Source organism: Gadus macrocephalus, chromosome 5 (genome assembly GCF_031168955.1).
Source record: "Gadus macrocephalus chromosome 5, ASM3116895v1".
Classification (NCBI taxonomy): domain Eukaryota; kingdom Metazoa; phylum Chordata; class Actinopteri; order Gadiformes; family Gadidae; genus Gadus; species Gadus macrocephalus.
The window spans coordinates 13,298,884-13,324,779 of NC_082386.1; the positions used below are offsets into that span (position 1 = coordinate 13,298,884).

Sequence of the window (25,896 nt, forward strand, 5' to 3'; positions counted from 1 at the left end):
TGATCGCCCTCTGCAGCCGTTCCCCACACCGCGTCACCATGGCGCCCACAGATGGTACGCTCCCGCGGTCCTGCCCGCTGATTGGTGGGGAGCGGGTTCTGAGCGGAGAGCAGCTGGTGAGGGATGATATATCACCTGGTTGGTATTTGGCGTTTGCTCTTTCATTTTCAGGGTTGTCTGGTTAATGCTCCAATACAGCATCTGGCAGGAAGGAAAGAACGAGAGAGAGAGAGAGAGAGAACCTGTTCTTTGGCAGATATTTACAAAGAGCTGACAAGCAGGTGTTGATCAGAAAGACCTCTAGTCAACAGTATAGAAGAGAGAGAGAGAGAGAGAGAGTGCATGTGTGTGCGTTGGATAGTACAATTTTTAAAATGTATCGATTTAGTATACATCCTGGATTCATTATTTATTATATAAAACACCTTTTTATGTAAAAGGACAATACATTTATTGCTTGTTTTGATTCATACTATCTATCACTACTTTATTTCTAAAGAATTATAGATTGATTATATTTGTCTTTATGTTTAATTATATACTTCTGTATCCTCTTCCACATATATCCTTAAAAAGCATTACTCAAATGCATATCATTGACTGGTTTGCACAAATTAGATTTGAGGAGCGATTGGAAACGTGACAATTTTTGCTTAACAAATTCCAACTTTCCAATATCACATGCCATATGTTATTTTAACACTAGAGGGAGCTGATGTATAAAACCTTCCGAACCAGACAAAGCAAATTAATAAAAAACGGATTCAACATATTATAGTCGAGTTTAAACCAACAAAGAGAAGAGAAAGATAAACACGATCTTTAATAGTTGGTCTAAGAGTGGAAGTCGAACAGTATAAATATAGGGGAGGATAAACGATACAGAACGTTAACACTTTTTCAAGATTAGGCCATATTTCTCTTTTTACTATTACTTTTTATTATTCTTAATGAATTCCATTTTGAGGATTTCTCTTTTGGGTCTTCGATAATTTATATATTTTTTTCATGAACAATTATATACCTAGACTTAAAGAACGGACAAATAACATACCAGTAGATATAGCAGTAAGCACGCGAGTCGAGATCATTGTTCTCTTAAACGGTCCAAGTTATGCAAACGCAGAGTTGACACAATCAGAAGAGTTCCTTTCACCAAGCAGAGACTTTAATTCTTCACCCTAAAGTACATAGAAAACAAGCAGGTACAAAAACAGCGACACGCAGCGATGAAGGCACCTTGCTCAAGGGCAATACAGCCAAAGGCAAAATAAAAGTCCTGTGCATTTCTCAGACTGTCTTCAAATAAAAAACAAAATGGATTTAATTCTTTATTTTGGTTGTGGTTGGTTATGTTCAACAGCTATTTTGGGTTGAGCAGGAATCTCTTTGTTGAGCATTAAGGGGAGGCACAATAGCCTACCACTTATTTTACACCATCAGTTTATTTTTATTTTTGATAGAATGACTGAGAATGACTTCATCCATTTTCATTAAACTATTCAACCATTTGTTTTAATTGTGTACAATTGATGACCATGTACAGAACTTAACTTAAATTCTTAAGAAGGTGCTACAATTCCAAAGATGTTTTAAGCTACAATATCGATGACGTATCCACAGCTTTGTTAGGGACAAAAAAGCATGCGGGTTCTAAATAAAATCTAAACATAGGTAAGCACGGGTCAAAGTTCATGTCACTGTAATTCCAGTGCATTTTTCAGCCAGGCATAGACAGACCAAGAATCAATTGATATTAACACAAATGTCAAATACAGAACTCCTTTATATTTTCTGCTACCAACGGTGAGAAATTCACCAGGAACTATAGAGATGACTTCGCTCTACATTATGATGTAGAACTATCAACGTCTTGATACTAATCCCAGACCGGATGAACCCACAGTAGCCCTTGGGTGTGATGTAAACGACATGACCTGATATTGATTGATGACCGGCCCATAATATTGTCCTGCATACTCACCCATTCTGACACCAAACGTCATTAAAACATACACCCCGCCACCCAAAAAGCATGAGTGATAGCATCTTGTGCCTTTTTCCTTACCCAGATCAAATATTAGATTTTGTATCACCATTTCAAGCAGTCAGAAACACAACTAGTCTAATGAAGTGTATTTCCTGGTCCCCTGCTGTTGTTAAAGTAGACTCAAGGTTACAGTAGACTCAAGCCATCCCATGCTTATTGAGCATGTCCACATTTACATGTCACCACCAGGAGCCCTCCCTCTCTATAAACAGAATAAAGCAGGCGCCATACCATACAGGTCACACAACGTGTTACATTTAGTATTACATCTGTTCCCAAGCCCCTGATGCTGGTTTAAATAGGCAGAAAGCAACCCCCTCCCTCCCAGATAAACACTCAGCCCGACTGCCAACCGGACATCAACTTCTGGAATGAGAGTCTAAGGTAAAGGTAAAGGTAAGGGATGGAACTAAATGTAGGAAAAAAATACATTTATTGAGACCAGATTTAACTTGATTCCAACCACCTCTAAGAGTATAAATGGCTACAGCTGGGAAAGTGTAAGGCTGATCATTGCATGAATCTGACACATTTAATGCTAACCCAATAGACTTAAGGGTTGATGATGTTGATCAATCGCATGCTCCTATTGGTTGACACCAGGCCACATCCCCTAACGGCGATGGACGTAGAAATGGATCGGAAGGAAAACATGCATGGAGGTTTCCCCAGAACTCCCAACCCAAAGGAAACCAACGGAACCCGTGTGTGATGTGTGATGTGTGGTAGCTGTAGCGATAAGGTCAGGAAAGATCAGTTGGGCTTTGTGACGTATAGTACAGCATATAGTGGAGCATGAAACAGCTTTACTCAAAAGATTTACTGGAACTGTTAGACAAAAGTTTACAACAAGGGAAAATGAAACATTCTTGAATCTCAAACTCTGAACACTTATCCCAAGAACAAATGAAAACAATGATTTTAACTATAATATTACCGTAACAATGTTGAATCACAGCAACAGTTCAAGGAACATTAAAATGTAATGGCAACAGATATATGGATGGTTCATAAATGATCCCTGAAACAAATAAATAAATGGTACGCCTTTCAAAGAGGTGCGTGAAATCGTACACAACACAACGTTCAATTCCAATAGCAACGTTTGATACAACACCACAAATGGGCTTTTACAAATGGTCTTGTACAAACTTGCATAGATAAAGTGATGCGGGGCAGCCCGTCATAGCGTGCCCCAAATGTAACATTCTCTTCTAATGGTTGGTTTTTACAAATATCCTGGAGACGCAGTCTGTGCTCCCTGCAGGAAGGGATCAGAGTTGACCAGACCCGAACCACTCAGAAGACGACCTCAGACTCACCCTAACACAATTACGCAACTATGCAAGTTTGCAATGTTGGACCGCCTTGTTTTTGTGTTTGTTGTGTCGGGGGGGGGTGGGGGGGGGGGGGGGGAGAGACCCTGCTTCTAAGTTTTTTGTTTCCGTCAAAAGATTTTGATTATACACTATGGCTATTAACAATGTGGCATACAACTGACATCATAGAATCGTGTTGGTACAAAATAAAGGGCTTGTTTACTGCGGTACCTCCGTGTGCTTTTCCCTGGGCGCTAAGCCATCGGCCTGCTTCCTACTCGGACAGAGGGAATGATGCCCCTTTTGGCTTTTTATAGAATTTTTTTTTTAATTTAAGGCCATTTCTTTCCATTTGGTTCATCTACCAACTGGGTTAAAAATAAATACATTAATATAAAGATGATGTGTGACGTCTAATTGGGTGAATGTTAAAGGTGACATATTATAACACCAAGTGTGTTATACTCACACCTGGTGGCATAATATGTCACCTTTAAGGAGGGTGGGGGGGGGGGATGTCATGGTTCTGCTGAAATAGTGAGAGTGGGAACCGCTTCTCTGTCACATATTCTTTTATATATAATAATATATATATAATTATGGGTATGTGAAAACACGTAACGTTACAGGGCATAGTACGCTACTCTGAACACACAGCCCTTGTGAAGGTTAGGAAACACTGACATCATCATCATCATCATCATCATCAATACCAGACATGATGCACAGCAACGACCCCACCACTACGTCACCACTCCGTCACTACTCCGTCACCACCAACACAGTGGAGGGTGTGCAGAGAGACCGCGCGCAAGAGAGAGAGAGAGACCGCGCAAGAGAGAGAGAGACAGAGACAGACAGAGAGAGACAGACAGAGAAAGAGACAGAGAGAGGCGACAGAGAAAGAGAGACAGAGCATAAAAAAGGTGACATCACTCTAATCAATGCTACCCACAAAAAAACATGTCAAGCGACAATAAACAATTATGGCAAGAGGATGAAAAAGCATTTTTTATCCCCTTTTTTTTTTGCGTCTTTTCTTTGCAAACGACAAAACGAGAGAAACAGCAGTGAAGCAAAGGTTCCTTCAGAAAGTGACTGAAGTTGTGACCCGCCCGGGGCTGCTCTTCAGGACCGACCCTGGGCCCGGACACAGCACCAACTCCCTGCAGGATCCAGTGTTCAGAGCACCCACGGTCCGACGCCGGCCCACCCCCCAGGCCAGCCGCCCCGCCCCTTGAGCAACAAGTCAGACAAGGGCGGGACCCGCTTGACCTCTGACCCCTGGCGATGTCCTCATCGGCCGTGCGCAGGGATCAGGCTCCTCCCATGCGTCTACCATGCAGAGCGATGGACTTCCAAAACAGCCAATGGGGCGGCGCCGTTGGCCGCGTCAGGCCACGCTTTTAAAAAACGAAGCGCTTGAAAGCTGGAGGGAGAGAACGTAAAGGTGGTGTGAATCACAAACTAAAGAGCGGCCCTTCCGGCGGTGGAGGAGGGTGGGGGTTTTGCGGTGGCACGGCGCAGCGTGTTCCCTAGGTGGGGAGGGGGTCGTCGTCACCTTTGCTGCACTTGCACTTGCAGCAGAGGATGATGGGCGTGGCCAGGAGCAGGAAGGGGGAGGCGACCAGCAGGAGCAGGCCGAACCCTGCAAAGATCCCGACCACCTGCAGGGGGCAGAAGAGAGCGCAGAGTCTAATGTGTGCCTGATTTGGTGAGGATTCTCCTGCTGTCGGGGTAGTAGATACAGTTGTACAATACCGCTCACCAGACCGATCCGGTTCAGATCTTCAGAACCAACAACGAACCAACAAGAAACTACAGAAAGTCTACATCCTTCAAAAATAAAAGAAATGGCAGAAATGTCAATTTCCAAGCTTTTGATCCTTGTTCATTGGCAATTACTAGTAGAAATGAACGTGGGTTTGATCATTCACTAGTGCTGGCAGGTTGGGTGCTTCAACACACGGGGGCGCCAGAGTCCAGGAAATGGAACAGTACTCAATGGAATACACACAGTCACGCAACAGTGGCTCACCACACCACGTAACACTGCTCATGCACCACATAACAGCCTCTAACAATGCAACTGCATTACAGACGCTTTCTATACACCTTGTGACGTAAAGACCTCATAAGGATCAAAGTATCAGGGTTAGATACACGTCTTTATGTCGTTAGGGGGATGAGGCAGGTGTAGCAGAAAACATGTGACATTTTGCAAATGTCACCTGTAAATCTGAAACACACACACACACACACACACACACACACACACACACACACACACACACACACACACACACACACACACACACACACACACACACACACACACACACACACACACACACACACACCTTAACCGAGTAGCAGCTACAGATGGTGAGAGAGAGGGAGAGATATATATAGAGAGAGAGAGACAGGGAGGGAGATAGACGGTGATAGAGAGAGAAAGAGAGAGAGTCAGGAAGCAGAGAGGGCTTCACCATCAGCGCCAGCCCGGTCCTGGCAGCTCTTATGTATTTATGAGCGAGTCAGATGGTGTTTTTTTTAGAGATGGCGAGGGGAGGGGGGGGGGGGGGGGGAGGAAAGCGAGGGGCGGCGGGGGAGGGGTATGGTGGGGTTTTTCAAGGCTAGCTTTAGCTTTAGGAGAGAGAGAGAGACCGAGAGAGAGAGAGAGATAGAGAGGAAACGGTAAACAAAAAAAAGAGAAGGATGTATCCGGCACCCAGGGGCCGAGCGCCGTCCGTGCTCACGGTGACTCAGGGAGCCCTGCTGGGCAGCTGATGCCGGCGGGAATGCTAATGTTCACAGCAACAACCCGCGACGACTGCCGCCCTGACACCGTGAACACATTGACCTGGCCGGGCGGACAGCAACACTGTTATAGTAAGGAGGATTAACGCAGGAGAAAAGAAAGGAGACCGTTCCATACGGCACTGTACACTTAGGATCTATTATTTAGACGCCGGGGTGCGTAATTGTACAGCCGTCATTTAAAACTCAGCGGGGTTCACCGACGGTGCGTTTCACTAGACGCTCTCCGCCGCACAGCCGTGATTGAGTTGTGCGCCCCTGCTCCTCTCCTCCCCAACTCTTCTCCTCCCCATCCTGGGTTCCATTTTTCTAAATAATGGCAGCGCTGCACCCGTCACTGCATGTGTGCGTGAGCCGGCAGGAGGGAGAGGAGGGAGAGGAAGAGAGAGCGAAAGACAGAGTCAGTGAGAGAGAGCCAGTGAGAAAGAGAAAGAGATTGAGCGAGAGAGATGGACAGAGAAAGATGGAAGTGCTTGATCTCCTGCTGCAGTGCAGAGGGTGTGCAGGAGTGAGAGGAGAGTAGAGGAGGAGTGAGACCAGGAGAAGACATGAGGATTGAGGCCAGGAGGATCGAGTCTAGGAGGAGGCCGGAGGTGTGAGGCCATGAGGAGACAGGAGGAGACTTAAGGTGTGAGGCCATGAGGAGACAGGAGGAGACTTAAGGTGTGAGGCCAGGAGGAGACAGGAGGAGACATAAGGAGTGAGGCCAGGAGGAGACATAAGGAGTGAGGCCAGGAGGATCGAGTCGTGGAGGAGGCCGGAGGTGTGAGGCCATGAGGAGACATAAGGAGTGAGGCCAGGAGGAGACAGGAGCAGGGAGGTGTGCAGGTGCTCACCTGAGTTCTGTGCCAGATAACCGAGGCCCTGGAGTGTCCCAGTTTGTTTCGACACGGCCCTTTGTCGTAGTGGATAAGGAGGAAGTCGTCCTGTTGCACACAACACAAACACAATAACACCACAAACACATTACCGACAATCGCTCACAGGGCATGGCAGGTAAGCCCACAGAAGTCCAAACACGTCAAAGATAATTGTTCGGACTCACAAAAGGAACAATGTTCTTTTCCATCACAAGTTTCTAATTAGAATATGAATAGTCAGAGGGAACCTGCACCAAACATTACCACACACACACACACACACACACACACACACACACACACACACACACACACACACACACACACACACACACACACACACACACACACACACACACACACACACACACACACACACACACACACACACACACACACACACACAGCTGTGCCCCCACTCACGTCCAGGGACTCCAGGCAGTACCAGCAGAAGGCGTGCTTGCAGTTCTTGCACATCATCTGCGCGCAGCCCTCGTCCCTCTCGATGTACACCTTGCACTTGGGACAGCGCTTGATTGGGGCGTCGTCCTCCTCGTTCTTATAGAAGGAGCTGCAGGGTGGAACCACAGAACACAGCTGTCAGGAGGAGGAACCACAGAACACAGAGCCATCAGGCAGAGGAACCACAGAACCCAGAGCCATCAGGCGAAGGAACCACAGAACACAGAGCCATCAGGTGGAGGAACCACAGAACCCAGAACCCAGAGCCATCAGGCGAAGGAACCACAGAACACAGAGCCATCAGGCGGAGGGACAACAGAACACAGAACACAGAACCATCAGGCGGAGGAACCACAGACCACAGAGCCATCAGGCGGAGGGACAACAGAACACAGAACACAGAGCCATCAGGTGGAGGGACAACAGAACACAGAACAGAGAGCCATCTGGTGGAGGGACAACAGAACACAGAACACAGAGCCATCAGGTGGAGGGACAACAGAACACAGAACAGAGAGCCATCTGGTGGAGGGACAACAGAACACAGAACACAGAGCCATCAGGTGGAGGGACAACAGAACACAGAACAGAGAGCCATCAGGTGGAGGGACAACAGAACACAGAACACAGAGCCATCAGGTGGAGGGACAACAGAACACAGAACACAGAGCCATCAGGTGGAGGGACATCAGAACACAGAACAGAGAGCCATCTGGTGGAGGGACAACAGAACACAGAACACAGAGCCATCAGGTGGAGGGACAACAGAACACAGAACACAGAGCCATCGGGCGGAGGGACAATAGAACCCAGAGCTATCAGGTGGAGGGACAACAGAACACAGAGCACAGAGCTGTCACTTCGCAGCGCGTCATCGTGGCAGAGAAACAACGATTCAACACGTCCGTCTATAAAAAGATCCCTCGTCATCGCTGATGAACGATCTACACCGCGCCACTCCTGCTGAGCCTCTCCTTCTGAGCCTCTCCTGTTCATCTCTGCCCTATCTGCTCCTGTACCTTCAGGTGTCTTCTTCTCGTGGTTCTATCTGGGTAAACGGGCTGACAGGGAGCAGAGAGGTGAACGGGGGAACAGGGAGCTGACCTCTCCGAGAGAGAAGCTGCAAGTCAATCTCTTTCCTTGCGCCGTTCTCCGTGTATCGATTGAATGGTTTCAGGGTGAATTAAGGGCTCATGCAGACAGTCCTGCACCCACCGCCACCACCTCACTGCCCCTTCAATCTGACAGGCAGCCAGAGAGCAGAGGAAAACCATTTCCTGAAATTGCTCAAGGGTGGAGGAGGAGGAGGGAGAGGAGGAGGAGGGGAGGAGGAGGGAGAGGAGAGGAGGAGGAGAGGATGTATCAAACCAAATGAAGCAGTGCGCTGTTGCCTTTTGTTTTGCTTTGCTTACTCATCCACTTTGTTGCAGACAACGGACAAGTTGCGTCGTGTTCGCACATCAAGCGCACACACCATCCAGAGTCGCCAATTAAATGGCTCTCCTCGAGGTGCTGAAGAGGCACGCCTTGACAGGAAGCCTCAGAGTGCGTTCAATATTCATGACGTTCTTTAGAAGTTTACTACCTCTGAGAAATGTACAGAGATTTGTTGTTGGTGAGGAAAGGAAGACAACAAACGATAACCTGCAACCGAATGAGGTCAGCGGCTCTACGGCGATGCTGTATGGGCCGTATGGGCTTTATGGGCTGCTGGCAGTACGCAGAATCAGTGCGAAAACTTTGAACTTCAAGTATAGCATTTGGTGGCTATCAAAACCGGTGAGCCAAGGAACATTCCAGAACACTCGGTCCAACCACTTCTAGAAAATGCTGATGTGGGGGAACGTTTCAAGAACTGCTTAGGATCGGTTTCCCCACAATCGGCACAGCAGGTAGATCAAGTTCAAACCCTAAGCGGTAGCTTAACCTCCAGGACCAATAGGATGGTGTTCCTTTAATCCTGCTCCACTGCAGGCCCTCTCGGAAGGGAGAGGGCCTGCAGTTGCAGTGACCCAGACACCAGGATGCTATGGGGGTCAGATGAACCAGGTCTGTGGGTCAGTTTGGGTCAGTTTCTCCCTGTCGGTCTGTCTCTCCTTCGAACATCATGTCATTCTTCAGAAGGCTTCGTTGGCCACTTCAGTAGAAGCCAAACCACACCACTGGAGTACGTCCTGAAGCCCCCAGAACCTCCTCAACCTCCTCCTCACACAGGACCAGGTGGAGGAGGGCTGCTCCGTGAGCCCTGAGCCCCTCTCTGTACGGATGTATACATCTCTCCCGCTAGGTACCTCTGTTCAGGCACAATGTACTGGAACCTGAGAGCGCTAATGGGATCTCACTAATGGGGGAGCTGGTGTTGTTGTTGTAATCCTTCACGAGCGAAGAGTGTCTGAACAAAACCACAGAGGACCTCTGGCTCTGCAGACCCTACCTCCAGGGTATCCCCCTCCCAGGGTATCCTCAGGTGTGTGTGTGTGAGAGAGAGAGAGAGAGAGAGAGAGAGAGAGAGAGAGAGAGAGAGAGAGAGAGAGAGAGAGAGAGAGAGAGAGAGAGAGAGAGAGAGAGAGAGAGAGAGAGAGAGAGAGAGAGAGAGAGAGAGAGAGAGAGAGAGAGAGAGAGAGAGAGAGATCGATCTACAAGAGAGATAGACAGAGAGGGAACGAGCGCGAGAGAGCTATTGAAACAGATGATGTGACAGAGGGAGAATGTAGAGAGGGTGTAACATTGGAGAGCAGAACTGTTTCCTGGTTCTACGCCAGGACCTTGCGCCTCACCTGTTCTCCCCGGGCAGGAAGGCGGCGGTGGGCAGGCTGCTCTCCGGGCAGGCCACGCCCGGGTGCCAGGGCGCCTTGCAGGCAGAGCAGAACTCCAGGGCGCACACGGCACACTGCACCAGCTGGGGCAGGGGGGGCGTGGCCGCCTCCGTCAGCTGGCACACCGCCTGGCAGGTGGAGGAGGGGCACCACGTCCGGCATGGGTCTAGCAGCACCTCTGGGGGGGGGGGGGGGGGGGGAACCACAAAGAGTCAGGGAAAGGGCCATGGCCATCGGTAGGTGTGTGTTTTTGTGTGCGTGTGTGTGTGTGTGTGTGTGTAGAAAATACGTATTTTCTTATTCATACACTTTATGCTGTTCTTAAATGTCTTTGTGATGATGTTATTGGGCGTATTTATTTAACTGCACCCATCCTGCCGCATTTCCACAATCATTGTCGCTGGTTTAATTTGAACTCTGATGACTTCTCCACCCAAAAATCGGCCTTATGCTGCGGTTCTTCAGTACGCACCGCTGAGAGATTTAATTTCCGAAAGTGCTTTACAAAGTACTCACCATGTACAGCAGTACCGACCCGTACTTGTGTACTCCATCATGTACAGCAGTACAGAGTACAGACCTGTACCTGTGTACACCACCATGCACAGCAGTACAGACCTATAAAGAGTGAAAGGCTTCCAACACGCTAGAAACAGGATGTATCCTGCTGTCAGACACTTTGCGACGCAACAGCCAGGCCATCCCATCAGCCCCCCCCCCCCCCCCGCTCATAGCAGCCGGGGGCGTCTCCCTGCATGTATATTTGATCGGGAGGAGAACACGGGGTTGGGTGAGGACACTATGGGACCCAGACAGCCCTGAATACCAATCAGCAGACCACCTCCCATATACCGGCTCCCCGATATGCCCCACACACACACACACACACACACACACACACACACACACACACACACACACACACACACACACACACACACACACACACACACACACACACACAACATCTGATGGGGTGAATAATAAGGAGGTCCTGGGGTCTTACCCTGGTCTAAAATCAGTATAACAACTTAATCATTTCAAAATGGGATTCACACCCATATTCTTGGGATTTCCAGATGCCCTGTCTGGCGTGAATGAGTGAGTGAATGAGTGAGTGAATGAGTGAGTGAATGAGTGAGTGAATGAGTGTTCATCCACCACACACAGATGTGGAGTAAGTCAGTCGTTCCATTACCTGGTCCCCGCAGCGCGGGACCAAGGGCAGAAATTAGCTTAGCGCCGATTGGCCGACTCCTGTGTTACTCACCTCGTTCAAACTGCAGCTTCTTGTACCTCTGCATCATCTCTGTGGCCACCATGCACTCAATCTAAACGGGGGGGGGGAAGAGAGAGAGAGAGAGAGAGAGAGAGAGAGAGAGAGAGAGAGAGAGAGAGAGAGAGAGAGAGAGAGAGAGAGAGAGAGAGAGAGAGAGTTTATAATCCAACAGCAAAACAAGGCCACTTTAAAATGTTGGCCTTGAAATATAATCGTGATAAACACTGAATATCTAATTGCAGAATGCTTCATATTGCAAAATGGCAATAATTATTGTCCAAAGGGACTTCCAGGAAAAGCTATGAATAATCTAAGCTCACAAATGCATTTGGAGTTTCTACAAAAAAAGAACTGTTGAACAGCAGGACATTTTCCTAAAGTAAAAGTGGGTTTGAAAGGCTGGCACATTGATGGGGGTCATCACGAAAGTCTAGTGAGGCCAAGGGTTTGGAAGTCAAAAGCCATCAGGTTTTTTTTTATGTATTTTTTTGTAAGCAACCAACAGTTTTATTTGAAGAAAGGCACAATTCTTTGAATGGGCTTGGTTCCAGAGGAACAAGTCCAAACGTTTGTAAAGATAAGATTTACGATATACAATGTATACTTATATAAGATATACACTGGAACCTCATTTCCCAAGCTCATTTATATACTGATGGGCTGATCAGAATGGGACAGCGGTGACAAATTTAAGGGAAATCTAATGTCCTCTCCTGTGCTAGTGAATCGTTCAGAACGGTTTCATTGGACATACTTAAGTCAGCGTCCATGAGTAGGGGGGGCGGGGGTAGGTGGGTGCTCAGTTATTCAATTTGAGCAAGACGCGAAGAAACCTTGACCAAATATCTGTAAAATGATTCAACGATGGTGTTTATTGATTGATAGACGTTGAAACTGTGGATATGAGTTGATTATATCGTAGTATATTGATATATATTCTGTGTAAAGAAACAGCTTTAGGAGACTGACCCACAAAGCAGGCTTCAGTGCAGGCTTAAGAAGACTGACCAAAAGAGCAGGCTTCAGGAGACCAACAGAGCAGGCTTCAGATTAAGAGATTTAGACCATCCTGTGTGAACCTGCAGCGCCAAAAGGTTTTCAGAGTGCCTGAAGAGATTACTAAAACCTAGATGGTTTTCTTCAGCATTCAGTGGATGGTTCACATAGGTTAGAATCCCTCCCTGGGACCTTGGGGTCGTATGAAGTATGATTTAAAGTGGTTTGTTGAGAACTGGACAGCAGGGGATTAGGTGTGAAGGAGTCGAGAAGATATTGAAATGAACTTAGAGCTCAAATGGTATATATACGGCTATTGTCACTCCAAACAAATAAAAAATAGGAGACTTTTCTTCCTACCTCTGTTTCCTGTAATTGGCCTCTTTTGGGACAGGCAGAGTCAGGGCAGCTAATGGCGGTTTCAAGGCCCTCTTTAATGAGAAGTTCAACGTACTGCTTCAGGCACTAGAGGATTGAGGAAACACACACACACACACACACACACACACACACACACACACACACACACACACACACACACACACACACACACACACACACACACACACACACACACACACACACACACACACACACACACACACACATCAATATTAATGGTCTGCTGCTCAATAAAAAGAGGTACTTCATTTTCATATTGATTCTAATATGGAGTCCGTCACTGCTGAATATAACAGTATCTAAAACTCGGTGCCTCAGGCGACACCTTTGGAGATAAGTCAATATTTGTGGATTGAAATATGTGGTCGTATTAATGATCCCAGGGTAAGAACACTAAGTCTTCCTCTTCACTCACTGTTCACGTTTTGGCTTGGAGTCATTGCTCAGCATCGATACTACAGACATCCCTGGATATGAACTACATTACCAAGACTGCCCACGACCCTCCCTCTTTCCGATCCTGGGCAATACTACAGACATCCATGTACATGAACTAACATTACCCACACTGTCCAGAACCCTCTGTAGGACCCGTCCGAAAGAGTGCGCTCACCAGAGTGCAGAAGACACATTGGCACTGGGTGATGGTGGTCATGGACTCTAGGGGGAACTCTCCCAGGCACAGCTTACAGGAGACCAGGGGGTCCAGCGCCAGCTCCCAGCTGGGCCTGTACCGGGCTGTCGTCATCTTAGCACCGCTGGGAGGAGGAGAGACAAAGAGAGAGAGAGACAAAGAATGGAAAACGATTACTTGGTGTGAACTGCTAATCGCTGCCTCGTGTGGAAGATTCCAGCCGCAAACACAGTCACACGCTGGCGAGTGGACTTTATATTTAATTCACCATATTATATGTGATTAACCGAACTGGCAGGCCATACTTAATTCATAAGTAAATGTACGCCTACAAAATGCATTTGTCTACTGAAACGGTAGATGTGGAAGCATGAGCCTATAGTCATGATGTGACACAACCTCAGCCTCCAGAAAAAGAGAGAGGAGGGGGAGAGAAGAGGAGGGGGAGAGGAGAGGAGAAAGGATGCCCAAACAAGGACCAAGCGATACACAGTGACGTCATCCCTCCGCCTACATGGCCCTCCTCAGCCGAGTCCTGTCATTGATTCATAATAAAGGAGGGCTCCTCAGCTGACTCCTTCTGCTCCTGATTCATAATAAAGGAGGCCTCTTCAGCTGAATCCTCCTGATTCATAATACATGAGGCCTGCTCAGCTGAATCCTCCTGATTCGTAATAAGGAGGACTCTTCAGCTGAATCCTCCTGATTCATAATACAGGAGGCCTCCTCTGGATGCTCAGCTGTCACGACCAGCCCCGGTGAGGTTACACTCCAGCCGTGAAACAATTCTCCACTTCGGCACGTCATCTCTCTCGTGGGAGACTGCTATTTTGAGCCTCTCGCTCTCTCTCTCTCTCTCTCCCAGGCAGAGAGCACCCACTCTGTTATTTACAGGAAGTTGCCATACACAAACACACACGCACACACACCACACTGCTAGGCAACCTAGCAGTGGTGGGGTGGCGAGGAAGAAGGGGGAGGGGAGAGCAGAGAAGAGGGAGAGATGCAAGGCTTGAGAATGTAGGATGAGTATCTCTCCGCGCCCATGTCTTTATCTCCCTCTCGTTGCTTTTACAAGCGATACGTCATACCGATAGGAAACACATAGCATGAGTGGGGTGAGGGGGAGAGTGGGCTGGGGGTTAGTGGGAGTGTGTGGGAGGGTCGGGGGGGTTAGTGGGAGTGTGTGGGAGGGTCGGGGGGGGTTAGGGGGAGTGTGGTTTGGGGTCAGTGGGAGTGTGGTGTGGGGTGAATGGGAGTGTGCGTCCTTGTGAGAGGTCTGTGGACTGTGAGTAAACAACACGAGCCCCCCAGAGACCTGAGGGGGGGGGAGGGGGAGATCCAAAGAGAGACACAGAGTGCAGGAGAGAGGGAGAGATGACTGGCATTAAGGAGAAAGCGAGAGAGCGAGCGAGAGACAGGGGTCACAATGTCACACATATAACATAACGTCAGAGAAAAACTTTTGTAAAGGAAGAAATGTGGATTTAACTTTGAAGTACGATGCTTTTGTCTATGACTATGGAATAAAAAGAAGGAGGTGATGAAAAGGAAACACAACAAGGCACACGTTGTGAAGTGTGTAAAACCTTTGGAGTGTGTGGACCGGCCAGTGTGTGCGTGTGTGGGCGTTTTTATTAATGTGGATGTCTTTAAAAATGAATGTTTAATAAGAGGATTGGGCGCGTGTGCAGGTTAGAGAGGAGTTATTGTGCGTTATTGTGTGGGCCTCCAGGAGGAAGCCGTCACCCCATCCAGTACAATGACCTCATTACATCCCAGTAGGGGAGGGGACTTAAAGGTGAGGCTGTGATCAAACTGAATGGAGAAGTGGCCCTAGAAATGTCTGACCTAATATCAGCTCTGGTTCAGCCTGATCTCAAATGGCTACAAGGTCTATGGCCCGTGTTCCTTCAGGTTATAGACCAGAGGTGGACCGAGCACTGATGCTGTTGTCCTGGAGAAATCATCCCATCGTTTTCTGAGGAGAGCAGAGAGATGAGATGAGTATGAGTACGCGTTTGCATGTGCGTGTTTTTTTATGTGTGAGTGTGTGTGGATGAATAGCGATATGGAACATCATAAAAACATAATAAAACATTGAGAGCGAGAAAAAAGGGATTTAATGACTTCATGTAACAGTGGCCTCCCGCTTTCAGATGAAGACATGCGCACACAAAGATGATGCACACACACACACACACACACACACACACACACAGAGTGAGATATTTGCATGCAGTCCACTTTCTTTTCGCTGCTCATTTCAAATATAGCTCTCCGAAATGCTCCAGGTCAGGCAAAGGAATTCAAATCAATAAAGTTGGTCTCCACAATAAATCAGGAGGCAACAATCTGACACACACACACACACACACACACACACACACACACACACACACACACACACACACACACACACACACACACACACACACACACACACACACACACACACACACACACACACCTAAAGTGTCTCACTCTACAACATGATGGAACAGATCAGGCCACGCAAACTTTAATAACCTTCATGCTGTCACGCCCCGACGTGCAACCCAGACATATCTCCACGCCAAATATCCTAAATGTACAAGCAGTACAATGTCTCCTGGTCTCCAGCCCTGGAGCAATGACTGAGTTTGCTTGAGCACGGAGCAAGCATAACTGTATTGTAAACAGCCCTTTATATACTAATGATGTTGTGTGGCTCTTGCTCCGAAAACTAGCAGTCAGCTAGCACACTTCCCATGACCACCATTCAATGTTCATCATCACCATTCATTAGCTGGTCTGTGTGCTATATTGTGGAAGATGAATTCTTCACACAGGAGCACTTTCAAATGAGTCTTCCTCCTGCACTCCGCCACACTGCTTTGCTCCCATGATTAGAACCCGTCCAGCCCTCGGGCAGCTTTCAATAAACAAAACTCATTTGCTGAAAGCAAAGATCTGCCACAGCTTTAATGGGAGGTGAACTCCCACCTGAATTCCCTCAGACTGCAAGCACATTCTCAACTGAAGAGAGATCTCTGTGGCTGAAGAGAGACCAGCCCTATATAAAGCCATGAAAGCTACAGCATCATCAGCTCTTGAAAGTTTCTCTCTGCAGAGAAATCTCCGTGGCTGCGGAGACCAGGCTTCAATCACAGCCATGCAGGCTACAGCAGCATCAGCTACTGAAAGTCCCTCTCCGCCGCGGAAGTATTGGTGCATCAACGAGCCCCTTCGAGCAGGTCGGTGAAAGAGATGGAAACAGAGAGAGACAAGACAGAGAGAGACACAATGAAGAGAGCAATTGGGCCGAGTCCGACCCTTGTTTTCACCTGGCCTGGCAGCTTTACACTATGTGTGAGTATAATTATATAAGGACACATTAAAGTGTTGCGTAAGTTTCTATTTATATAGCATCTCCTATGGCTGGAGTGAGCGAGGCCCACTAACAATTGGCACAGCAGCATCACATTATAACATGATTCAGTTCTTTCTCTCCACTCACTGCACGTGTGCAGAGAACACGCAGGGACAGAAGACCGCCACATAGCGGCCATTTTCTCACGAGCCGATAGAGTGGTCAGCCTAATGATCGGGGGGGAACACAGAGACAGAGACAGAGAGAGAGAGACAGAGAGACAGAGAGACTATTTGGGGGTTATTATTATGATTAGTATTGTTTTGCACATTGAAAACAGTAAGGTTGATGTGGTATTGTGTGTGAATAGTGTATATCGAATACACCCTACAGTGTAGCAGACATCATTGCATGATTTTTATTTTTGAATGGATATGAAAATGCTCTAAACTAAGCATCACTGTGATGTCGTTAACTAAACTCCATTAAGTTCCTCCTAGCCTCATGGCCTTTGAGCGCGGCGGTGATGAGTTGATAATGATTGACAGCGCTCGTCTCCTTCATCTTACTAGCTTGCTTGATAGCACCCTCACTCTGCTGTGCTTTAGCAAGCCAATTAGGCTGGCCATCAGCCCTCATCAGCTGTCATCCCCACTCAGTGTTTAGCGCCAGAAGGAGACAGAGAGAACGAGATAGAGAGACAGACAGGTATATATCAAACACACCTTCGGTTATATGATATTAGTCTGAATATGTGTATAGCGAACGTGAAGTTATGCACTTTGTATGTTGTGCATTGTATGTTGTATGTCCTTGCACTTAAAAATATGACTGTGTAATAGCATTCTGTGGCATCGTAATCCTAGCTGTCTTTGTAGTGTACGGGGAATGGTTTAACCTAGCGATTGTTAGTGCTTGGGGCACGTTGGCATGTTTCTATGAACATCCTTACTGTACCGACAGATATAGTGTAGTTTCTCTTTCTTCAGACAAGTTATTTTTGTAAGTTGCTTTGGATCAAAGCTTCTGCTAAATGCCGTAAATGTAAATGTAAAAAAAATTAAATGGCCGCCACCATTTTGGCGGCCATGTATTGGAATGTTAGTTATTCTGTTGGTAGTAATGGTTTACTGTTAATTGTTAAGTAATTAATAGTTAATTGATCATTTTGGGCGGAAATGTGGTGCCACTGTATTTCTCCTGCAAGACTTCAAAACAACATTTTCTTTAAGCTAGGTTACGGTACATTAATGCTGATTTAGGATTTCACAGAACTACCACTTTGTTGATTCTAAAAAGCTATTTCGAAAAATGAATGATTTACAGAATGGATTTATTCAGGAAAAAAAGTGGATTCCACTGTTAGCCAGTAATCAGTTTTATCAACATGTTCCTCTGAGCTAATATTAGACGGACTAAATGAAGACACACCCGTCTTAACGTTACAACACACCCTGATATAATACTGTGTTAGAACACACTTTCTTAAAAAATAATGACGTGCATGTCTGTATAGTTGTTTGTGTTTGTGTGAGAGTGTCTGAGAGTTTGTGTGTCTGTGTTCGTGTTTTTGTGTTTGTTTGTGTGTGTGTGTGTGTGTGTGTGTGTGTATGTGTGTGTGTGTGTGTGTGTGTGTGTGTGTGTGTGTGTGTGTGTGTGTGTGTGTGTGTGTGTGTGTGTGTGTGTGTGTGTGTCTAGAGCCTCCATGCCAGAGAGAGTAGTGGTGGACAGAGAGCTGGCTGCTCTTTGGTTTCAGGGCGGCAAGTGGCCAAGGAGCTTATGAGATGTCAAAGTGCCCGCTGTCTACATAACCCGCAGTTACGCAATCACAGATGTATTTTGGAAGTGTGTACTACTCACATGTGTGTGCATGTGTGCGTGTGTCTTGACTTGGCGCCTTCTGTGAGCTCCTCTTGATTGGACCATTAACCAAAACAGACGGAAAGACTAGCAACACAATCAGAGGCCTCTTTTACACTGTTTCTGTACTGCTGCTTTAAACTTCAACAGAAAGACTCCATGTCCCTTCCTGCTACTGTATGTTCACGTAAACACAACCACAATATGTTACATGAAGACACACGACACCCAAGGAGTAGTGGACTAACAGACTATTTTGAATGCTACTTGTAGTATGAAATAAAGCTATTGCAATTCAGATTCAGCTTTAGTATACATGAATGACGATGAGAAAATATGCCCGACTATGAAACGGTGCCAGTAACAAAGAAAACTAGTTTAATTCTAGCAAGGGTAACTCTAACCCACTAACCCAAACCCTTGTACAAATTCTATATAAAATGCTCATTACTTTTAATTAATATTATATAACTGTGGCAGCTTTAAACGCCACAATTTCTCCCCACGAGGACAAATCATTTCACGATTAATTCCTAAACAATGACCCAGGAAACATTACTACCTAGAAGCTCTTTTATAACTAACATAAAAAAATGGCGGCGGTCACTGCGATGCGACACCGTAGCGTATCGTGCGAGGCTGGCGATGATGGCCAACAGTGTTAGCTTAGCTCACTAGTACGACACAGCTGCTACGTGTTGAGTGACTCCACACACAGCACCTGGAGGGGTCAGACGCAAGACAAAGTCTCTGCTGTTTGGATGAGAGGGCATGAGTGCATCCCCCCCCCCCCCCAGGCTAACAAAGGCTCAGCAGAGCAACATCTACAGAGCAGAACCAACTCAAGACCCCCTTACCCCCCCAGACACAAAGACCCCGTTCAGCCACCAGCATCATTGTTGTTTACACTGCCAACACCAACCGCATTCAGAGGGGATGGCATACAGTAACGCGCCCGACCCCACAAACACCCACATCCACACACCTACACACACACCCCCAGACACACACACCTAAGTACTCTACAATCATTTTCTCTTCAGCACCAATTAGAGGTGTCCTTAAACAGCAAAAAGGAAATACTTCCTAATTTTGTAGTGCAGTAGAAATTGAATTACGTCTCTCCAATTGGCAGAGTACCTGAAACAATGCGGTAAGCAGTTTTAAAAAGGGAACCGTCTCATCCCCCCAAAAGCTTTTGGCTGACATCAGGGTCTTAAAGCTAAGTGAAGCCGACAAGCATGCCTCAATGAGTCTATTCCTATTGGCAGATGCACAAAGCCTGGAAGAGAGGTCTTCTCCGCCAGAGATTGGATATTCCTTCACCAGTGGCATTTACCTGGCATTTCAAAGGCCTTGTGTTACGTCTCAAAAATCAGCATGTGTTGCCGTTGTTTCTACAAATTAAAAAGGAAGATGTCTACTTTCATAAGACACATTATTCACAACAGCTATTTGGATGTTTTGTTTTATTTTGATAAAGCTGGTAAGATAAAACCACAGCAAACCTTTTTCTACAGAATGTGTCCAAACGACAAAGATATAATCTGTGTTTGTATGATGGGGGTCTTTCCTTATCCATTAGTCATGACGTCAGCCAGGAAAGATAAGGTGAACTTTAAGAATGATAAAACCTACAGACAAAATGCTACAGAGATAAAGAGGCATATACATCACATAACCAGACATTGCATATTCAACGTATGTCTGTTTACTCTGCCTATGAGGTTGCATATCATAGTTTGAAACAAATGGAGAAGCAAAACTAATCTCAAGAGTGACTGTTAGGTGCTTATGACCCGCGATTTGCTCCCTCATTGAAAAGAGTTTACCACCATCCATCCAGAGAGACGGACAACAGGGGGACACATTCAGAGTAAATGACATTCAGAGTTAATGACACTCATAGGGAGTGACACTCAGAGGGAGTGACACTCAGAGTTGGTGAGGTGCTGTTTGTCTGCAGATGTTTTCCACCAGCCATTTCAGGAATGGATGAGCTCAAGAGAGGGAGGAAACAGACGGTTTTCTGTTTTTAACGAACAGGGGACATTATTAGGTGTACTCAGTTTGTCATCTCCTCGCGGACCATGTCTCCCGAGTTATTCCTGAAAATGTGCTGAAAGATTCAAACTGAGCAGCTTGGACAAAGCACTGCTGTCTGGTTAAAAATGTTATCACTTAGCAGGCCACATTCCCACCTGCTTGTCCCATGCACAGAAAACGCTTATCTATTCAGTAAAAATATGCAGCAAAATGAAATGCCATGAAAAGGCCATATTGACATATCATAATGCCTGTTACACCCATTTGTTTTGGGATCATCAAACCGTAACATTTGTAAATGATAATGAGCTGCTCTGGACAAGTGCTCTGCTCGGTACTGCTCATAAGTTTGCATAAATCCATAATCTCTGGAAAAGCCTCCCATTACTACTGTTGCCATAACCTCTGCCACACCCCCACCCTAGCGGGGTCCCGGCTGACACAAGCATATCAGTTCAAATTCAGACCCAAACCCAGGAGGACAAACTGAGAAGGCACAAGAATATGGACCAACCACATTAAAGAATACTCACACATCTTTTTTTAAACAGCTTTGAGTTAGGGGAATGGAAAGCAGGAAGTCCAAAAACTAAGGAAACACGCATACGTCCTGTTGGGGAAAACTCAAAAAGTGCTGAATTCCCTGTATAACTGAGCTACTAGCTAAAGCCAAGGTAGAGACACGAGTGATACCTTGAGCTAGCATGCAGACAAATCTCCAAGTCTGAAATATACAATACAAATTAAAAAAACAAAACAATCCCTTTGCAAGCAACAGATTATTTTTTCGGCAACAATTTAGCACATTTATAATAACTATTGTCGTTTAATAGGCAAGAGGATCTTTTGTAGACATCTCAGCCCTAACAATTCAATTCAACAACTTGGTTGTTTTCTGACAGAGATAAACAAGTGAAGCGTTTCTCATTAGTCAGTCAGTACCCATCCCAAAATAGAACCACAGAGTTTTCAAATATACAGCATCGCAGCTTTTTCCTAATTTTCCTCCAGCTGTATCCACTGGGTTCATTTATCATTTCTATTGTCAAGAGAAATTAACTCCGGAGCCATTTTCAGCCTCTTGTTATCGTCACAGTGTACACAACTCTGCCAAGTGTGTCACGTAAAGCAGAGAACGTTATCGCTGGTCCAACCATGTGCAACTCAGAGGATATAAACGGTAATTACACCACCCAGATGTGTACACAGTAGGCACAATGCACTCAACAAAAAATAACTCACCTACCCGTAGGGCACTCCCCTCTAGCAGTAAGTCGGAAGCGTGACCGTAGGATAGCAGAGCTAACTCGCTACCCCTTGTTGGCAGGAGACCTACACCTACCTCACAGACAGACAGACTGGTGATTGAGATTAAGAAGCATGCCAGGCCAGCATGACATAATGCTGAAGCAGGATGATCCCATCTTTCTGAAACCCCCTTCCTAAGGGTTCCTCTGGACACACACACACACACACACACACACACACACACACACACACACACACACACACACACACACACACACACACACACACACACACACACACACACACACACACACACACACACACACACACACCCCCCCCCCCCTCTCCCCCCAACCTCCAGGCCATGGAGGAGCGTTTGTTTCAGGACTCATTTCAGTGATTCTGCTGTGAAAGAGCGAAGCCACCGTTACCAGGCTACAACACGGACAACATTTGATGCGTGGCGTTGTCCTTGACAACTTCATGCCGTCAAAATAAGCGCTAAACCGATGATTGTGACCACTGAATGTCAGCCAATAACACCCTGATTCTGTAAGAGGTTTGATATTAACAGGGAAACACTTCAGAATGGGTGTGGGACGGGCTGTTTAGAAACAGCAGGGTGTAACAAGATACTTTAAGGTGTGCTGCTGGGAGCTCATGGGATTCTTGAACCAATCCAACCGGATTATTGGCAACAGAGAATTAGCAGGTTGGGAGTCGGTCTGAAACTGGAGAGCTTCCAAGGAAAACAACAAGGTAACATGTGATTGACAGACATAAGGTCGCTTGAACACATCATTTTGTGGCTCCCCAGAGATTGTGATTTACCTGTACTGAGATTTATGCGCTTTAAAAATAGACGGATTTGAAGGTGATGTTGATAAGTTGATCAGAAACCCTACTTGTTACACTACTTATTATTTCTATCTGCTCTATCTATTACGGTAATGAGGCTCTGGAAGTAGACTCAGTAGGTAAGGGTCAGTCTACTGTATCCATCCTCACATCGCAGCAGATGGGGAGAGGACCGTCACACGGTGACAGTTGGGTGATGTACCTCAGATTTCAACACTGACAGCACATATATCCTACCGTCACCCCTCAAATCAATTGTGGGTTGAAAACCAGTAGTACATCAGGGTTCCTTTGGGTTGTGGGTTGTGTATTGTGTGCTTTAGCACGTTCAAGCTTGACCGGAATAAACATCTTAAACAGGCACAGCGAGGTCCGGGCATGGTAACCATGGAGACCACACACCGTCTGGGAGCCTCTCCCCAGGGTACAGGGTCGTGTGGTGCTTGGGTCAGAGTGCCAGTGCTCTGCTAGTTCACCTTGCACCTTCATCATTCCGTAGTGGAGTAACGGTGGCCATGACAGCCGTTATTTACTCCCCTGAAGGGCAGGAGCCCTCCCTGCTGCCCTGAGACCAGACCCTCCAGAGAGGAGCCTGCTGCCCTAGACCAGACCCTGAGACCAGACCATAAGAGAGGAGTCCACTGCCCTGGGACCAGACCCTCCAGAGAGGAGTCTACTGCCCTGAGACCAGAACGCTGAGACCAGACCATAAGAGAGGAGCCTGCTGCCCTGACAACAGACCCTCCCGAGTGGAGTCTACTGCCCTGAGACCAGACCGATCCTTCCGCCCTGAGACCAGAGCGCCGAGGCCAGACCCCTCGGACCAGATCATAAGAGAGGAGCCTGCTGCCCTCGGACCAGACCCTGAGACCAGACCATAAGAGAGGAGCCTGCTGCCCTCGGACCAGACCCTGAGACCAGACCATAAGAGAGGAGCCTGCTGCCCTGGGACCAGACCCGGGGACCAGACCATGAGAGAGGAGCCTGCTGCCCTGCCTCCTCCACTGCTCTGGTCCAGCCCCTACCCCCGGATCTGGGCGGGGGTGAACCCGCTCAGGGCTTTGAACCGACCTTCTTCGTTAGTATGTACCCGTTAGCCCAACGGGGAAAGTGTCAACTGGAAAAGTTCTCAGATGCAATTATTGAAACAAACACGGTCCCTGACTGCAATCCAGTTTCCTCCATCTCAACTCGGTGTGGCTGAGATGAGTCCAACATGGCCGCTCTCCTGAGGGCCTACGGCAGAAGGGCGTCAGACTCCAATAGACACCCTTTGCTTCTCAAATCTCTGACAAGCTGTCTTTTAGGGCGCATATTTATGAGGATTGAAGCTTGGAAATATTGACTGCTGCAGGTGAACTCACAACCACAGTAGCAACTATATCGTACCTCGTAGTTACACTCTTTCTGCTCATAAGCCATCAACAGTGCTTCACAGGCAGCAGTAATATTCACTCAGTACACACCTAGTAACTGCATCCATAGCTTTCAGCCTTATGCAATCCTGATGACCTCATATGGCCTGGCGTTCTATGACTTAACATGAAAACCATTGTCAAATATGTCCTAAAAGGCGATATAAATAATATTACACATTGCCGTTTTTTAATTGGGCAGTCATTGGAAAGTTAGTGTGTGTGTGTGTGTGTGTGTGTGTGTGTGTGTGTGTGTGTGTGTGTGTGTGTGTGTGTGTGTGTGTGTGTGTGTGTGTGTGTGTGTGTGTGTGTGTACTTGGCCGACACAGACAGCTGAGGAATAGTTTTCTCCCCAGTCGGACCGTGGCCCGGCTGGGGGGAGACGGGGGTAGACCCGACCTTCTCCTCTGAGGAGCCGCCGTTCCCAGTACGCCTGGCTCATGTTTATACTCATAAAGATATCGGCTCGGAAACGCTCTATGGCATTGACACACTGCTAAATGAAGAAGCTACTAATACTAAATAATGCAGTACATGTTATGGTTCTGAGTAGGCTATATGCGTCCAGACATGGACTGTCCTACATGTCCCCTTATAACGCATGTGTAAAAGACAGGACTAGGTCTTATCAAAGAGAACCCCAAGAAAGAACTAGATTAGCAACGTTTTAGAAAACGGTCCCGTTACAAACTGACCCGATGGGTTGTCATCTCGTGCTCTGTGGACAACATGACAAACACCACGGTACCCAACAGTACCTGCTCGGAGACAACTATGTCCTCAGGGGGGAGACCTCCGGGAGATGAACCGCGACCTCCAGGGAGACGAACGGGGAGATGAACCTCCGGGGAGATTAACTGCGCCCACCAGGGAGATTAACCTCCGGGGAGATGAACCTCCGGGGAGCCGAACCGCGACCTCCGGAGAGAAGGACCGCAACCTCCGCCCAGGCCGGGGCGATCTCCTGGACCGGATTACCGAAGAGCTGGTCCACTAGTCAGAGAAGCACAACACCACCTCAGACCGCTTCATGCCTCATGTTTAGTACAAGTCCCCAGACGTCGTCGAAGCGCCACCAGGAGACCCGCTGCAGCCCGACTGTGGACGAGTCGTGTTCCGACCAACAGCTGTTACGCGATCAGCAGCAGGCAGGTTGTACCGAAGAAGAAACTGAGGAGAACATCCGCCGCTGATGTCTGTGTGGGTCGACCTGACAGGAGAGCTGTGTAGAAAGAGCCCTTGTCAGGCTCGGTTCTCGCAGGGCGCACGACGTCCAGCCGTCCGCCTGCTGCACGGACACAGCGCGACGCCAAACGCGATCATGTTGCAGGGGAAGAGCCGGTGGGCGGCGTGTTTACCTCTGGGCGTCTCTCGGTCCTGTCGCGATCAGCTGCTCCGCTGCAGCGACGCCATTAGTGGAGAGCAGCTCCGTCCCTCGTGTTGTTCCTGAGCGACTGACGCCACCCAGCCCCGCGTTTC

At 47.3% G+C, this 25,896-nt stretch overlaps 1 protein-coding gene across 4 annotated transcripts; it reads right to left on the reverse strand.

The window, feature by feature from the left end:
- Positions 1 to 1,150: 1,150 nt before the first annotated feature.
- Positions 1,151 to 25,896, reverse strand: rnf144aa (ring finger protein 144aa). Of its 4 annotated transcripts, XM_060052496.1 has the most exons (9): positions 25,176 to 25,890; positions 13,618 to 13,762; positions 12,963 to 13,067; positions 11,598 to 11,658; positions 10,289 to 10,505; positions 7,473 to 7,620; positions 7,026 to 7,115; positions 4,931 to 5,036; positions 1,151 to 4,798 (listed from the first exon to the last, which is right to left on the reverse strand). In XM_060052496.1, exons 2-9 carry the CDS (start codon positions 13,750 to 13,752, stop codon positions 4,776 to 4,778), a joined length of 885 nt encoding a protein of 294 aa, XP_059908479.1. In that variant the 5' UTR covers positions 13,753 to 13,762; positions 25,176 to 25,890; the 3' UTR covers positions 1,151 to 4,775. The 4 variants fall into 4 exon arrangements, with proteins under 4 accessions (XP_059908479.1, XP_059908477.1, XP_059908475.1 ...); XM_060052494.1 differs by having other exon boundaries at positions 1,151 to 5,036; positions 25,776 to 25,896; XM_060052492.1 differs by having other exon boundaries at positions 1,151 to 5,036; positions 25,176 to 25,887.